The sequence below is a fragment of the Diadema antillarum genome, unplaced genomic scaffold (assembly GCF_040938485.1).
Source record: "Diadema antillarum isolate AM-2024a unplaced genomic scaffold, OU_Dant_1.0 scf00000199, whole genome shotgun sequence".
Lineage (NCBI taxonomy): Eukaryota > Metazoa > Echinodermata > Echinoidea > Diadematoida > Diadematidae > Diadema > Diadema antillarum.
The window spans coordinates 912,809-930,293 of record NW_027271088.1 but is presented as its reverse complement, the minus strand read 5'-3'; the positions used below and the strand labels follow the sequence as shown (position 1 = coordinate 930,293).

General features: G+C 36.7%; 1 protein-coding gene across 1 annotated transcript; it reads left to right on the top strand.

Annotated features, from left to right (window-relative positions):
• The first annotated feature begins 1,590 nt into the window (after nucleotides 1-1,590).
• LOC139723775 (uncharacterized) lies at nucleotides 1,591-9,685 on the top strand. Its single transcript, XM_071634984.1, has 6 exons — nucleotides 1,591-1,783; nucleotides 2,122-2,192; nucleotides 2,565-2,787; nucleotides 4,082-4,204; nucleotides 5,120-5,293; nucleotides 5,775-9,685. Exons 1-6 carry the CDS (start codon nucleotides 1,681-1,683, stop codon nucleotides 6,263-6,265), a joined length of 1,185 nt encoding a protein of 394 aa, XP_071491085.1. The 5' UTR covers nucleotides 1,591-1,680; the 3' UTR covers nucleotides 6,266-9,685.
• The last annotated feature ends 7,800 nt before the right edge of the window (nucleotides 9,686-17,485 follow it).

The following is a 17,485-nucleotide window of genomic DNA, read 5'->3' as shown; positions in this document are numbered from 1 at the left end:
TTTGAAGTTCGCCTGTCACAACTACATATGTATCTTAGAAGTTGGAGTTGAATGATGTACATTGATGAAAAATTTTGCAATTATTCGGCATGTTGGTGATGATCTACAGGTAGTTGAATGTGGCTTGATCTATATCATGGTGCATAGCCGTATTCATATATTTTTCCTAATTTACCTAGGGGATATGATATTGACTGGCCTTGAGGGACATACCAGATAAATATTGCCCGCACTAAAAGAATATTGCCCTCGTCTTCGACTCGGGCAATATCCTTTCAGTTTGGGCAATATTTTCTGGTATCTCCCTCAAGTCCAGTCAATATTATATAAATAAATGCTATCTTATACTTTATATTCACAAGGTGATCATATCAGTAAACGTATAACTTCTGCAGTTGTTTTGTTTTGTTGTTGGAAGTTGCTTGATGGAAGGTGATAAGTGTCACGGTGGCGAGATGGAAGGCTTTTGACAGAATTGTTTCCTCTTTAAGGAGACCTCCGGATAATTTTCAGATTTTTACATTTGAACAACTATAGATTAGTTATACTGAGGACAGAGTTTCAGAATTTGTAATAATTGGGATGAAGAATAAGAATATTTTCAACATTTAGAGCGAATTGCAATGAACAAGGATGATGACATAGCAGAGTCACCGTAAGGATGCATGACTTGGGGCTCAAGGAAGCAGAACAAAAGAAGAAGGCATGCATAGATTATACACAGGTGAACTCGCAAGCAAGCGGTATTGTAATGGAACTACACTTCTACATTTCTGAAATATGTGAACCTCCTATGTCATCATCCTTGTTCAGTGTAATTTGTTTAAGGTTTTTCAAAGTATTGTTTCTCTGCTCAAGAACCACAATAATTCCACAAATCTATACATGGAGTTGTCGATTTATGTACTACATGATGTGAAATTATGAAAATCGTCTGGAATGTCCCTTTAACGTTTTGTTTAAAAAAAAAAAACCTCAGGAAGATCATTAGACGAAATATAAAAAAAAGAAAATACTAACTAGACAAATCGGTAAACGTGATGTCTTTTTTTTTATTCGTGTGTATAAGATGAGTATCTGGCAATGTTACCTATTCTGATGAAGCGTTTTTGAAGAAGGAAAGGGGAATCAAAAGTAAGATTTGGGCCACTTAACCAATGCTAGACTTCCATGCTTGAGACATGGGGATTTATAGTTGAGTATATAATTATGTGTTTAAGATAATAGTTTCTGGGGGTATGCTTCTTGCATTGTTCCTGAACTGAATTAGCCTTTTCTCGTTTTGTACAATAAAATTGCTGTCTATGTGAAGTCCTCAAGACTTGGAACAATCGACCTGGGATAATCTGATGTCATCAATCTTTTCATGATCGGGAGTAGCTTGCAAGGAATTGCTGAAGAGCAGAATTTGCTTTGTCAATATCCAGTGACAACATATTGGCTTGGATCCATTTATTGTACGTTTATGGGGGGGGGGGAATGTGCGAGAGGGGTCGGCCAATCAAGATACGCAAATGCAGATTTGAGATTGTGACATCACATTATAAAAGAGCGCTACACAAGCGGTAACCGCACACAAAAGTAGTTGTTACTGAGCCGATAAACCAGAACCAGGAACATTTTTTTAGTTAAATATTCCTATTCATTTTTACTGTAACTGGACCAGATTAGAGTGTAAAGATGTCATCTGTGTCTGGATTATCCCGTGCTTTTATGTTCTTCTGTTTGATTTGGGTCATCTCACAGACCCAAGGTCTACCAAAGGAGATATCCGAAGGGGGAGGTAAGGCCATTCGGAACAAGAAACCAATCTCTCGTAATGAAAGGGACAACAACATTAAACAAGAACTTACTTTAAAAAAAAATTGCAGTAATTCAGGTTAAAATGTCACTGCATTGTCAGATATTATGCCAATATGACGACTTAATTGACATGGAATTTTCTTTTTGCTTTTGTGTGGGTGCAATCCTACTTATTTTTTTCATAGATGATGTATTTAATTTTGTATATATGTATGTATGTATGTGGGTATGTATATTCATATGCAAATACATGCGGTTCAGCAGACTTGAACAGTTTTTATTCTGTCAATCGTGTAACCATGGTTTATGTTGTTACAGGAGATGGGCGTTTATCAGATTCTGACACGGATTTAGTCTTGGCACTCCGAGATAAAATCCAGGATCTCGAGGTAAGGTTGCTCATTAATGTGCTTTTCATCTTGTACTTACCATCTAACATTGTTGTTGTTTTTCCCCCGATTCACACTAATGTGCACTGTTTATCTGTTTCGCTCTATAAGATTTGTTCGTTGTTGTTTTTTTATGTTGGTTCTTACATCTAAATCACGCTACTTGTGCACAGTCCGCAATGACTTTTAAATTGAAATAGCATTATGCTCCTTGATAGTGATTCGTGATAATGAAAAGATTAAGTGACATTTTTACCTGTATATCGTGCTTTTATTGCCACCCCCAACTTCCCTCCCCTCCCCCCCCCCTCTCTCTCTCTCTCTCTCTCTCTCTTGCCGTTTGAAATAAAATTGCTCAATGCAATACCACAGGCATCACTTGAGGAGATCACTCGCTCTTTTGCGACTCTGGAGCTGATTTCTAAAAACCATGCGATTTTTGGAGACATCAGTTTCCTTGACTACCGAGCCGATGAAAATGTTAAACGAACTCGACGAGGTGTGGACTCTTCTGTGCCAACGAGCAATCCGCCAGACACACATCAGAGCAAGGACCTAAATTTCCAGGGGCCTTTTGTGTGGCCGTTGTTCTCCGGTGAGTATAAATATACGAATCAAACGTACTCTTCAGCTTCATGAAGTTATCAATTCATTAACTTACGAGCATATGATTTCCTAATAAGATTTCTTTTTGTATACGCGCATACAAGCAACGATCGTGAGTGTGTGTGGGTGCGGTTTTGTGGGAAAGAATTTGTGCTTCTATTCATTGCTGTACTTTTTGAATCAACAGTCTGTCATAGTCTTGAGCAAGCGTGCACAATTAATGATTCTGATATAACGCATTTATAGTCAGATAAATTGGAAAGTTCAGCAAGCAAATTTCGTTCCAATTTCATATATTTTTTTTTCATGTTGACGCAAACGGTGTAAGTCACCATGAATTCCGGTCGAAAACAATAAAAAAGAACATCTGCACTCTAAAAGGGGCATTCCATACGATTTTCATAATTTCCCATCATGTTGTACATAAATCGACAACTCCATGATAGATTTGATGAATAATTATTTAATGTGGTCCTTGAGCAGAGAAACCAATACTCTGAAAAATCTTAAACAAATAACCTGAACAGTATTGATGACACTGGAACCTCACATACTTCAGATATGTAGCAGTATAATTCCATTACAATGCCGCCTGCTTAACAAGTTCACCTGTGTAGAATCTATGCATGCCTTCTTCTTTTGTTCTGCTTCCTTGAGCCTCAACTCATGCATTCTTATAGTGAGGCTGCCATGATTGTCATCATCCTTGTTCATTGCAATTTGTCATAGATTTTGACAACATTCTTATTCCTCATCCCAATCACTGTAAATTCTGAAACTCTGTATAAATACTGAGCATAGGTATTAGTTGTTTAAATGTAAAAGTCTGATAATCATCCGGAGGTCTCTTTTAATGTTATCAGCTGATATTTGTCAAACGTTACCTAAACGAGGTGTAGTAAGCCAGTGAAACAACGAAATAACAAATGGAGAGTGAAATAAATAGATTCGTTAATAAATGTATAAATATTTTAATGAAAATTGAATTAGCAGGAAAATTAATGGTGTAAATCTACAATGTGAAAATGCAAATCAGATTCATTATTCTACGATTAAATATTTTCACGCCGTTTCGAAGTTACATCTTTTGTTTGAGCAGACATGGACACGCATGCATTTAGGACTTGATGCCATTTCTAATGATTTTAAACGAAGTGGAGAAGTGTAATATGCAATACTTTCTAAACTTCAAATAATTTCAACGTTACTCATAAATCCACATGCCTGTACCACAGGGTTGCATAATGGCCATCTCTGATTGTGTTCTTCGTTTTTCACGGCAGGCCAGTGTTTTATGTGTCCGGCTGGTGTTCCAGGACCCCAAGGACCTTCCGGTCCAGCAGGTGTGGCTGGCAGGGATGGCCGCGACGGCAGAGACGCTCAACTCGGCTCGTTCGGTTTACGATGTACAGTATATCTTTTCATTTATAATGACAGTATCTAACTAACTTGCCCATCTAGACATATATTTCGCAATAATGATTTGTCCTTATCTTTCTGGAGTTCATTATTTGCGTATGTCATGATTTTATTGAACGGATATTCTGCCTTCTTCACATAAATAGGAAAATATCACTCCTACGTAGATTTACAACGATCATGGCAACAGGATGTAGGCCTAAGTCATTTTAAACTCTACAGAGTAAAAACTATGTCTACAAGTCACTGTTTTCTGTACATTTTATATATATTTCTATTCTAATTTTCAAAACCTGAAATTCAGCATAGCAGAAGAACAATGAGAAAAAGAAGAATGAAATCAGGGACGTCATTAGACCTTTTACACTCTACTACACAGCGATGATGCACATGCGGAATAAGAGCTAAGATTTCTTGATTTACTATCAATACTTCCTTGAAAAAAAAAACTATTCATTTCCCTAATTTTTGAGGGGGCTGAAAAAAAAATCTGAGTATTTCACCAGCAGTTTGCACCATAAATCGCTGCATTTCAGGCCTGAAAATGTAAAATTGTATTTTGTATTGTAAGAATCAATATAAGGAATTTGTTGAATTCATAACATTTTTATGGCACACTGTTCAATAATAATCTACATCTAAATACTGCTATCTTACTTCAACCAGTTGGACTGTTTCAAGTTCATATAACATGCCAAAACATGCATCAAATGAACCATTTACAACATCAAAATACAGAAAGTTCTCACTGCCCGAAGGAGGGGGGGGGGGGGGGGACACCCCCTCGCACGTCCTCCTCCCGTCCCTAAGATGAAATCCTGGCTACGCCGATACACGATACAAGTTAAGAAAGTAATTAGGTTTGTAATTTGAAGCTGTTTATGATCATTATTTTGGTGAAGGTGGGGATGAAACTCCAGAGCCATTGCATGGAACTCCAGAGCCATTGCATGGAACTCCAGAGCCAGTGGAAGAACCAGGGAAGACTCTTCCGGCTGGAAATCAGACAAAGGGTGTCCTTTACGTTCGATGGGGCAAACCTGTTTGCCCACAGGGCGCCGAACTCATATATTCGGGTAAGCAAATGAAACAAAATGGTTAGTTACGTAGTATCTTGATGCAATATTTCTCCACCCCTTCTTCTTCGTCCTCTACCACAGTCTTCTCTTCCCTCCCTTTAAACACTCATCCCAAACCTCTCCCGAGCTTTTAGATATTTTCCCGGTGGTCTGTATACCGGAAACTGTGTCTTGCATCACTATATTATGTATTCTTAAAACACGGTTCGATAACAACCATTACTTCACTTGATCTAGTAAAGGCACATTACATATTGCAGAAATGTTATGAAGTCACGATAAAGGACCATAAAGACTCTAAACTGGTGGATAAATCTTCTTAACCAAAATGATGAAAATGATAACAAAATTTGGGGATTATAAAACAGTGTAAGATTTTCAAGATTTTCAGAAAAACCGAAGATTATTCTTATGAAACTGATGTTATGGCTTAAAAATAAACTTGTAGAATGAAGTTTGGGTTATGCACTATCTACAGGGTCAGTCGGAGGTGGATGGTTCCATGAAGAGGGAAGTGGTTCTAACTACCTGTGTTTACCAGAAGAACCAATCTATGACGAGGTGGAACCAAAGCTGCATGATCACAGAGCTCGTATCTATTCTGCCGAGTATGAAACAGACACGTTTGTGGGCCACTGGCAACAGCTAAACGACCTCACCCCGAGTTGTGCTGTCTGCCTGGCTCCACCCGGACAAACGACCAAGTTGATGATCCCAGCTCGCAACGTGTGCCCTTCCGACGAATGGCGTCTGGAGTACGCTGGCTTATTGATGGCTGATTATTACAATTACAAGACGACCGAGTACATCTGCGTGGACGGCGATGCTGAAGCCGTACCCGGATCGGAAGGGAATCAAAATGGCGCGCTCCTGTACCCTGTGGAGACAAGGTGTTTGAGCGGGACCGGTCTTCCTTGTGGCCCGTATATCAATGGCTACGAACTCACATGTGCCGTTTGTACGATCTAAGACCCCTCTCTTTCTGTAGATTAAGGGCAAAGATCTTTAATGATTGGGGGGGGGGGGGTGCGCAAAACTTGTAGGATATGTGCGAGGGAGCGGAGCAACCGATCGGGTCGAGGTTTTGTCCCTCCCACACAAAGGAGATTTTTAATTTTCTCAACTAAAAATTTGCAATATGGTGTACAATGTTGGTGAAACATTAGATGGCATATCTAAAATATTTGCAAATCCATCATCTTGTGTTCACTTGTTGTAGAATATTGAAAATTGTGCAATCTCGAAATGCATGGAGGGGGGGGGGGGGGCCGGGCGCGAGCAGAAGGAGAATGTGGGAGGGGATATGTCTCAATCCATCCCATCGAGAGGGAGCTTTCGCGTTTTGATATCGAAATGAAAATAGATGTCTTCAAGACACTTTTGATGGAATGTGTCGAAATCTTCAAGTGTATCACATCGATTCTATGAAAGTGTCATCGAACATGAAAAGGGTTGATTAGGGTTGAAGGCAAGACATATTCACATGCACCTTCTATTGAGTTTATGCAGAAATATTGTAATCTAGCTGGATTTATTCGAGATTCACTGATTTTATTTTGTTATGCTGAAATTAATCTTCATTTATATATGATTTAGCCTGGATTGTGTGATTATGTCAGTCATGTAGACAGTGAATGATGTCATAATGTTTATGTTTAAGTTATGGATCAATAAAAGAACTGTAATACAAAAAAAAAGGTTGATTGGGAGTGGATAGGCCGATGCCCTTTAGCACGAGAGAACTTAAGCATTTAAATTGAAAGACTGATCGGGTACACACTAAACAGTGATGAAATATTCCGGACTTTCTCTCTCTTAAAAGTGGGCTGAATCTATGGGAAGAGACCGAGAGGTTATTTGAGTTGGTACCCTTGTTCCATGCGAGGGACATTTTGCATTTTCATAATCAAATTCAGCCATAAGGTGAACATGTCGGATAAAGTATTCAGCAATTTTTAAATATTAGATGTCGGTAATCATGGGAGGGGGGGGGGCAATGACATCATATTTGCCCCCTGTGTGGAGTCTCTGGTCTTCTTGGATATCCATTTAACAAATGTCGTGATTATGTTTTAACTACAAGAATGAGTACTCAAACATAACATCAGCAGCTACAGATGGGGGTGCTGTGACATAGTGGATAAGACTCCCGACTCCCGATCGGAGGACCCGAGTTCGAATCCCGCCCAGTGCTTACGTCCTTGGACAAGATGTTTTACCCACCCTGTCCCTCTCGACCCAGGTGTATGTAAATGGTAACCTGGCCTCGCTAGGGTAATTATGATGTCAGGGCCCTCTAGTAGAGCAGTGGCAACACTGAATAGGTTACCCTGGGTAAATAAGACTTTATTATTATTATTATTATTATTATTATTATTATTATTATTATCTTTGTCATTATTATTATTATTATTATTATTATTATTATCATTACTGTAAGGGTACCTATCAAAAATAATTATCTTGGCATGTTCTTCCTATATCGGGTATTAAAGATTTTCATTTTTTTTTTGTACTTTCCTGTGTCCTATCCTCTGTCTTCCAAATCGAATTCTAATGATGTGACACTCGATATGCGTGTCTTTATAGTTTCGTGTAAGTATTGCGTGTTGTGTGATGTCAGATGTAAAAATGTTTTACCTCATTTTTACTACTGACATTTTAACCTCTGTTATTTTTACCTCTGACATCTTTACTTCTGACATTTTTACCTCTGACATTTTTTACTTCTGACATTTTTACCTCTTATATTTACTTCTGACATTTTTACCTCTGACATTTTTACTTCTGACATTTTTACCTCTGACATTTTTACCTCTGACATTTTTACCTGGCACCTTTCTTGAAGTAAATTCTAGTTCCTCAAAATCTTCGCATATAGGCGTATACAAAATACATGGTAAAAAATTTTCAAAATTGTTATAAAATAAAAAAAGAAATATTTGATTTCATCCCCTTAAGGCTGCTGAATGGCGCCTTATGCAACTTAAAATACTACAGTGTGTTCCCCCCCCCCCAAAAAAAAAATACAATTATATTTTCGCATTGATAACACCCATTATGGTTAAATTGTCTAAATGCTACCTTAGGGTTTTTCAAATAAAACATTTTAGCTCTATTTTACAGAAAACCCCATTCAATTTTGTTTAGCGGTCACAGAGAAATGTGGACTGTTGTAAAGCATGTCATGAGTCTGTTTCTTCCACGTTTAGCACTTGGATGCTCTTGTGTGTGAACAGAATAGACAGAACTTGGAGGGAAGAGATTCCTGACATGCTCTACAAAATTCCTCATTTCTCTTTGACCAGTGAAGTAAATCATTATAGATATAGTTTCGTACCCTGAATTGTATTTGGATTGATTCACTGTTTTTATAGCTATCATTGCGGCAGGTCCCGTTGTAATTTTTTGGGGGACATAGGGTACAAGGAGGCGCTGGTCCTTCGAGGCGACAGTATAATTTTGTGATGACTCACCTATGAAATATACAACTGTGATGACTTTTATATGTCTAGTTAATTCAATTCAATTCAATCTAGGTTTATTCAAAATAAAACAAAAACATGTCGCTTAAAAGTCGAAATTGTTCATCTTACAAAACACATATATACGACATTCTTTTTTTGTATTACATTTGTTGAAATTTGCTATCAATGTGAATATGAATATGACAAAAACACTGTACAAGTGGTGAAAAATATTGAACAGTATTAGATAAAAGTAAATACAAACCATATTATAACCTTATAAGACTATAAAACATGGACTGATTAGATTTTGAATACACCTATGAAATCATATATATGATTATACATAATCATACTACTGTAATAATTTTTGTATTTCGATTTTTGTGTGTCAAACTAGGAGCTGTACATGGCTGAGTGGATGAGACCACAGACGTACAATCATAAGGTATAGGTTCAAGTAACTGGCTGCAGCAGTTGTGCCCTTACAGTCAAGGCACGGCACTGTGTTCTCATTGCCTAGTATAGTCCTTCGAAGGCGGCCATTGCCTTTTTGCATGAAGGCATCCCATGTTTCATAGCTACCACGTGATCCAAGTAACAAATCACATTCATATGTAATTTGCCAACACAATAGCATTTGAATAACAAATTAATCATAGGTTTAGCCGTATACGTTGTCAGCACACGAGAGTTAGTCAGTGATATAAAACAGCTGAGGTAATAATCGGTTCAATAAAGCTTAATCAATGCATGCAATAAAAGCAGTAAAGGGTGTAATTAGTTTGTTTTTGTATGAAGTGATCGTAAATATTTCCAACAATATGAAGCAACAAATTCATTTTAGTCTGTCTCTCTCTCCCTCTCTCTCCCTTTACGAACAATAATAATCATAGGTGTATCTGTATGTGTGTGTGTGTGTGTGTGTGTGCGTGTGTGTATGTTTGTAGATGATATTTTGTAGAAAAGCAACTGCATAGGATATGTTAAATTTCAATTGACAATAGAAATGGATTCTCTCTCTCTCCCTCTTCCATCTCTATCTCTCTATCCATATTTTTGTTTGCTTCTCCTAGATAGATAGATACTTGTAGATAGATAAATAGATAGGTAGATAGATAGATAGACAGATAGACAGACAGATAGATAGATAGATAGATAGATAGATAGATAGATTTTGGTTTACTTTGTGAAACAAGAATGGTACTTACCATCCCGGTGGCTGAATTGCGTGCCATTAATGTAAAATATATAAACAAACCAATCAATGATTTTTACATCAAACATGAAAAAACCCAAATGGGCCTCATTACATTACTCTGAATACATTTTACTTCAAAATACGATTTTATATCAAAATGAATCACATATGTTAATTACAACTGAAAATTAGATCAACTAATTTGGAAAACACACAGGTCTATATATATATATATATATATATATATATATATATATATGAATAACAGCAATAAATAGTTTCTGCTCGGAGTCCTAAGAAAGTATAGATTCACAACAGTAGGTCAATATAAACAGTAGGTTTATATTGACCTACTGTTGTGAATGTATATATATATATATATATATATATATATATATTTATATATATATATTATACATATATATATATATAATATATATATATATATATATATATATATATATATATGTATATGTATATATACGTGATGGAGGAATGACTCGCAGGCCATAGTGAACATTACTGCAACGTCTGCGAGTCATTCCTCCGTCACACATATACCCAAAGATAATGCAGCACCCACAACGTACGAGGCCAAGCCCGCTTCACGTTATATATATATATATATATATTTATATATATATATATATATATATATATATATATATATATATATCCTTATCTTAGGAAAACGACTTGGTATGACATATTGGATTATTTCTACACATATTTGTATTTATTTGCATAAGGAACAATGAAGGATAAAGACACTTGTAAAGTCCTGCTTCCGTGTTGAAATGGGATTAGTTTGTTTTTTTCTACATCGTTGTCACTGTGAACAATAATAAAGGAGACCTACAGATGATTCTAAAACTTTTACATTTGAACAACTACAAATTAGTTATACTGAGTACAGAGATTCAAAATTCATAGTGACTGGGAAGAGGGATTTTGTTTTCAAAATTTATGATAAATTTCAATGAACAAGGATGATGACATGGCAGCCCACCATAAGTATGCATGAGTTGGGGCTCAAGGAAGCAGAAGAAAAGAAGAAGGCATGCGTAGATTGTACACAGGTGAACTTGTTAAGCAAGCGGTATTGTAATGTAATTACACTGCTACATTTCTGAAATATATGAGGCTCCTATGTCATCAACACTGTTCAGTGTAATTTGCTTAAGATTTTTCAAAGTATTGGTTTCTCTGCTCAAGGACCACAATAAATTCCACAAATGTGTACATGGAGCTGTCTAAGAGAAATTATGAAAATCGTTTGGAATGCCCCTTAAACCCTAATCAGGCCGAGTTTTTTTTTTTTTTTTTTTTTTTTTTTTTTTTTTTTTTTTTTTTTTTTTTTTTTTTTTTTTTTTAAGGCTGATTTAAAACCGGAGGGGCGGATTCTGCCCCCCCCCCAACCCTTTAAGGGTTTTAAAAGGGAGTCCGCTTCCACGTGGTCAAATTATACAACATCCTTAGATCCTGTTTAAATCCTCACATTTGGCACTTTGTCACGTAACATTATGAGAGACGATGACATAGAATGTACATCTTTAGGTTTTAATGTTCATTACTCGTCATCCGGTGGAGTGTAGCGGAATCTCCTTCCTCCACAAACCACAACCTTTAAAGGGATGATGTAGTATTGGTTGAGGTAAGGATCTTTAAAGGGATGATGTAGTATTGTTCAATTGTCATCGTCGTTGCTCTCAGTGTAATTACCATACGCATCGATAACCTTATAAATGTTTATTCTCTTTTGTTCATAGTAAAGCGCTAAGTAACATTTTCGTCATAAGCGCTATATAAATCATTCATGTTGTTAATATCATTATTGTTTCTATCACCTGTATTTTCATATCATTTCCCATTTTCACTTTAATAGCAATATTCAATAACACTATCATCAACATCATCATGCTCAATGGTATCATAATCGTCACAATTTTTAGGCCTATTTAAAAAGTGGTACAATTTTGGTTGAGATGGGGATTCAGTTTCAAACCTAGTAAAAGGTTGGATCCACCTTTAATTGGGACCACTTTGTTTCATTTGTTTTTGGATATCAAAGCCATTTCAAAACCGATTTTCATCAAACAAATAAACTTTGAATCCTCCTTGAATTTTTATGATCTTTGATATTTTGTAAGTGATTTCTAATCATCTCACAAACAGTTAAAATCTTAATTCCCATCTCAACCAAAACTCAGTCTTCCCTTCAATATGTGTATTCATTTTTATTTCGTTTGGCCTCGAGTTCCGTATTTATCCATATGATAAATTTGCTCTGAGAAATATACATTGATGGCAGTCTAGGATTTGTAGTGTAGAACATCATAGCACGCCACATTATAAGTAGTCTGCGATAAAGTGATACATCCCCACACAAACACAATCCAAACAACATGCTCCGTCAGATACGCATCGACACCAACACATTAAACCCTCGTATTCCTATAGTCCTAGAATCGTGTTGACATTATATAAATACGCTGACCATAGTAATCAAATAGTTCATGCACTTCAAACAATTCCTAACAACACATGTCATGTACTCAGACACACTAATGCATATTTGATGTAAAGCTGCAAAATGAAGGAGACCTCCGGATTATTTTCAGACTTTTGCATATGAACAACTATAAATTGGTCACACTAGGTGCAGGGTTTCAAAATTTGTAGTGATTTGGTTGAGGAATAGGAGTGTTTTCAAAATTTTAACAAATCACAATGAACATGGAAGATGACACGGCAGCCTGACAATAAGAATGCAGAAGTAGGGGCTCAAGGAATTAGAACAAAGAAGAAAGCATGCATAAATCCTACACAGGTGAACTTGTTAAGCACGTGGTATTGTAATGGAATTTAATTGCTACATTTCTAAAATATGTGAGGCTCATCATCTTTGTTCAGTTCTTATTGGTTTGATTTGCTAGGGGGTATTTTTTTGCTGCTGAATTGTAACTACAACACGAGTATTATTATTGATATTGATAAAAGAATTTTTAAGTTTTATAAAGAAAACAGTGCAAACAGTGGGTCAACTGATGTTTTAAATCAGTTCGGCATAACAAACTTAAATTGTTTGACAAACATTCGCTGTTTTATAAAGATTGGTATGAAAGTGGCATACTCTATTTTGGAGATTTACTAACAATGGATGGTTTCCTGTCTGTGTAATACATTTTGTCAGAAATTAATTTCAAAAGAAGAAAATGTACTGCAATTTTTGATTATGCAACATTACAAAAAGCAATACCATTAGTATGGATTAACATGATAAATAAGGAAATGTTTGATAGTTATATTACAAAAGAAAATGTATTGTGTATACCAAGTATGTGTGTTTCAAAAAAAGGTAATCTTCATTATGGATCTAAGCAGCAAGGCTTTGTAGAATTTGATACCTCCAATAAATTTGTTAACCAATACATGTTCCTTATATTGGGAGAACAAGTTTCATTTCGAAGCTGATTGGGCCAGTGTATTCAGATATAATTTAGAATATATAAAAGAAAACAAACTACGAGGATTTAATTTGAAATTGTTGTATAATTTATTGCCAGTGAGAAGTAATCTATTCAAATGGGGTTTAAGTTATGATGATTTGTGCCCAAACTGCAACGTAAAAGGGGACATCGTTCATGCCTTCATTGAATGCAAACTTAATGATTTTTTTTTTCTATACGTAAGGAGTTCGTTGCAAGATGTATACCAACGTTTCGCATTTGCTGAAAATACAGTGCAAGAGTCAGTATAGTTTGTTTTTGACAATAGCATTTTGGAGTATTTATAAGCTTATTTTGAAACGGAATGAAACCAGTAATGATAAAAGAAGCTGTTCTTTAAAGCATGTGTTTATGAGAGAAATTATAACGAGAATAGAAATATGATGTTATATGAAACATAAAAGAACACTAAGGAAAAATGAACAATTGTTACCAAACGAATTGTTGAACCTCTAATGCACGATTGTGTTTGTATCACTTTTATGTGACATCGTTATGTTAATATTATTTTGATTGTGTATTTTGATTGGAATCCTGAATAAATCCTCAGACGAGGCAAAAGAAAAAAAATCTTTGTTCAGTGTAATCTGTTTTGGGTTTTTCATAGTATTGATTTCTCTGCTCAAGGACCACAAAATAATCCACAAATCTATACATGCAGCTGTTGATTTATGTACAACACGATGTGAAAATATGAAAATCATCTGGAATGCCCCTTTAATGAAGACAAGACACATTGTTTATTCATGATGCAACACAATAATGATTGAAATATCAAATAAACCATTTGCCGACATTTATTCGTCGATGCCAGCAACGCCCACAGTTGGTAGATTGGTGCCTTTCGCCAGTTCAGGACATAGGTTTTCTGAGTTAATTATGCCGGGTTTCCAAGCTGTAGTTTGAGCTGTTATTTTTTTCCCTGCCAGTGATGAAATAGTTTGTTTACATTTACCCAGTAGGTCTATATTGCTTTCTTCACCACAAAGGAAGATGTTTATAAAGACTTCATAAATTGACCTGACCGCATGTTCACCCTCTCCTTTTTTTTTCACTTCAAATCAACATTATGTAACTGGGTTGTCTAATGGACGGTTGTGATAGCACCACACTGAACAATGGAAAACATGAAAACATGAATACATAGTAGAATAAGTAAAGAGGTGGGAACATGAACGATATGAATTGAGTGGAACAATAACGACAATCGAAATAGTTATTTAGGTCAAACATAGCTCATAGTAATGTGCTCGATATTGTTCTAAATAATTCACATCCAGGGAGTGTATAAAATGAATGTTAAAGCGGGAGCGTTTTGATAAAAGGGTTGTCGGGGTATTAAATTTTGGAATGATTACCCTAGCTGACGAGGGTATAGAATTTGGCAAAAGATACCGCAACGTTGTCAGAGTAAAATTTTGCGGGAACCGCTTTAACAGGCGGGGTAAAATAATTTAAAAAAAATATCCACGCCCTACCCAGACCTTGTCGAGCTAACTCTCGTTTGAAAGGCTCTGTTAAAACGCGGTTTTAATTTGTGAGCATTACTTCAAGCATTTTGACAAGAACGGCGCTCCACTTCCGCGTATTTTACACTACATGCGCTGTATAGCAACCTCAGCCTATTCAATACATGCGATATTGATGTTTGTTTTTGTGTATCGTTTCTTTTTAATATCGTAAGTTTAGAGTGACCTGCACTATTCTTTCTCCAAGTCAGGGACCGAGCGCTTATTTCAGTAATACAGCGTGTCCCAGAAAAAAACGAAACCGGGTTTCCATGCAACTTTTTACTATCGAAATCATACATTTTCTTTATGAGATATACATCAATGGAACGATAAACTTTTCTTCTTTCATTTGAAGTACAACTTAATGTTCATCGTTCATGCAATTGTGACTTTTTAAAAGTGAATTTAAGTGAATTGTGACTTTAAGTGAATTTTCCAGACTTTTAACGTTACGTTACGTTTTCGAAAAACAAAGTTCATTAGCCAAATATTCATATTTTCTTCTTTCATATGAGACCTAACGCGTCAAATATGAATAACGCATGCTTGAGAAAAATTTGCATGAAAACATGCTTCATTTCTACCGATTCTACGGATAGTCGGAAAAACAAGCATTCAGCTCTCCCGACTTAGCCTTAGACAATGGGCTCATCTGCACCATTGAATTCACACAAAACTACCGCAGTGCTACAGTGAATGTTGTTCGGGGGGGGGGGGGGGGGGGGGGGAGAGGTATTTACAGAAAGTGCTGTATGAGACGGAAAGCCTTTGTTGTCATTTATTTAGAATAAGCTATGAGACATAACCAGAATTAATGAAGACTAATATCGTGAGTATGCTCAGGCTGCACGCAGTCCAATGGCTATGCAATCAACATTACAACAATGATACACATTTTGATGATTTTGTACAAACTGCACTGTTTTTCATTCTCTCTCTACATTTCCTGTCACGCGTGGTTAGTCCTTCATCACTGACAGGGTTTTGAAGTTTTTGAAGGGGGAGGTGAAGCAGAAAGAGAGGGTACATCACTTTATTTATCACTGAACATGCGCTTCTAACATTTCAAAGGTGCGAGTGCAGGACAGAAAGTCGTCTTTTTTCGAGGGGGGGGGGGGTGCTCGGAAGGTTTTTTTCCGACCGTTTCTCCCACCCCACCTTCCCAAAACATTCCGCTGATGAACACCCTTTGCTCTGTATTAGCTGCATAGTCAGGCAAGCTCAGATCATGTGCTAATTTAAGACCCTATTCACATCCAAACGGTCAGTAACAATCTCTATTACCCCCTCCTTCATGTTGTGTAAATTCATTGAAGCATGAAGGCCATTGTTATCTGCCAAGTTGGGCATGTCGGAAAGCTAACTGGCTCCTTATTTACTATCTATCCATCTGGGTAAAATGGAAGCATATTTTTCAAAATTAAGTTTTCTCGAGCAGGCGTTGATTAACAGTCCAAGCTCAGGTGAGAGTAACAACTGAGCTGTGTGAGGACAATCAGGCTCATTTCGCACTGATCCGTATTCCTTGCAGCATTGCATTTTTGCATTTACGTAATTACTACATTGTAGCAATCTGTCAGGATGTGAAATTCTCACACCTGAATTTTACATCTGGTAATTATTCCAGAAGTCTACATTAAAAAGAAAAAAAAAATTCTCTCTCAAACATATCTTTAAGAAATATCATCAGTTACACAGCAGTGTTGGTGTCAATCAGCAGGGATACCAAGTTCAAAGATTTTTTATGAGTGAGATTATCATGACTCGGCGTCTCCGCGAGCGAATGTGCGCGCAGGCAAGGGTGTGGGAGGGGGTCCCCCCCCTCCCCCCGCCCCTTGTGGCCTCCCATGGTAGGGAGCTTTTTCAATTTTCAGCTCTTAATGGTGCGATCAGGTGCATTGTCTTAAGTGACTATTTTTCACTAATTTTGAAAGACAAAAGGAAAATATACCTTCAATTGTAACTATCACTTTAATCCTTCAAGCTATGCTCCTTATTATGGGCCCATATTGCAGACTTTGCCCGATGTGTGAGAAAAATGGGTGCCATGCATGAGATCGTGAGACGACCCCTAAATGCTCGAGTCTCACTCAGAATGCGTGAGACTTGGTAGCTCTGAATCAGTACATTCTGAAGATGCTCATTAGTCGTCTTCACCTTCCAAGGACTGATGAGAACAATTTCATAGTTGTTGCCATGGCAGCTGCAATTAATGTCAGAGACGATTCTCTGCTAATCAGAACCTCTCTCTGATTTTCTTTTACGCAGCTACAATCTTCAAGTCACTTGTCATCAAAGTGACAGTTAGATCATAATCAGATAGGTCTACTCATTTGGAATGGCAGTCATTGTCATGTGAAGGGAAAAAAAAGTGGGATTTCAGGAAGTACAAAAATTATGGTCAAGAGTTCTCTGTCTTTCTCTCTTTCTCTAAAGTATCAAGCTCAATATACTTCTACTGAAGGTCAATGTTTTTTGGAACAATACTGCCCTTTGAGAAA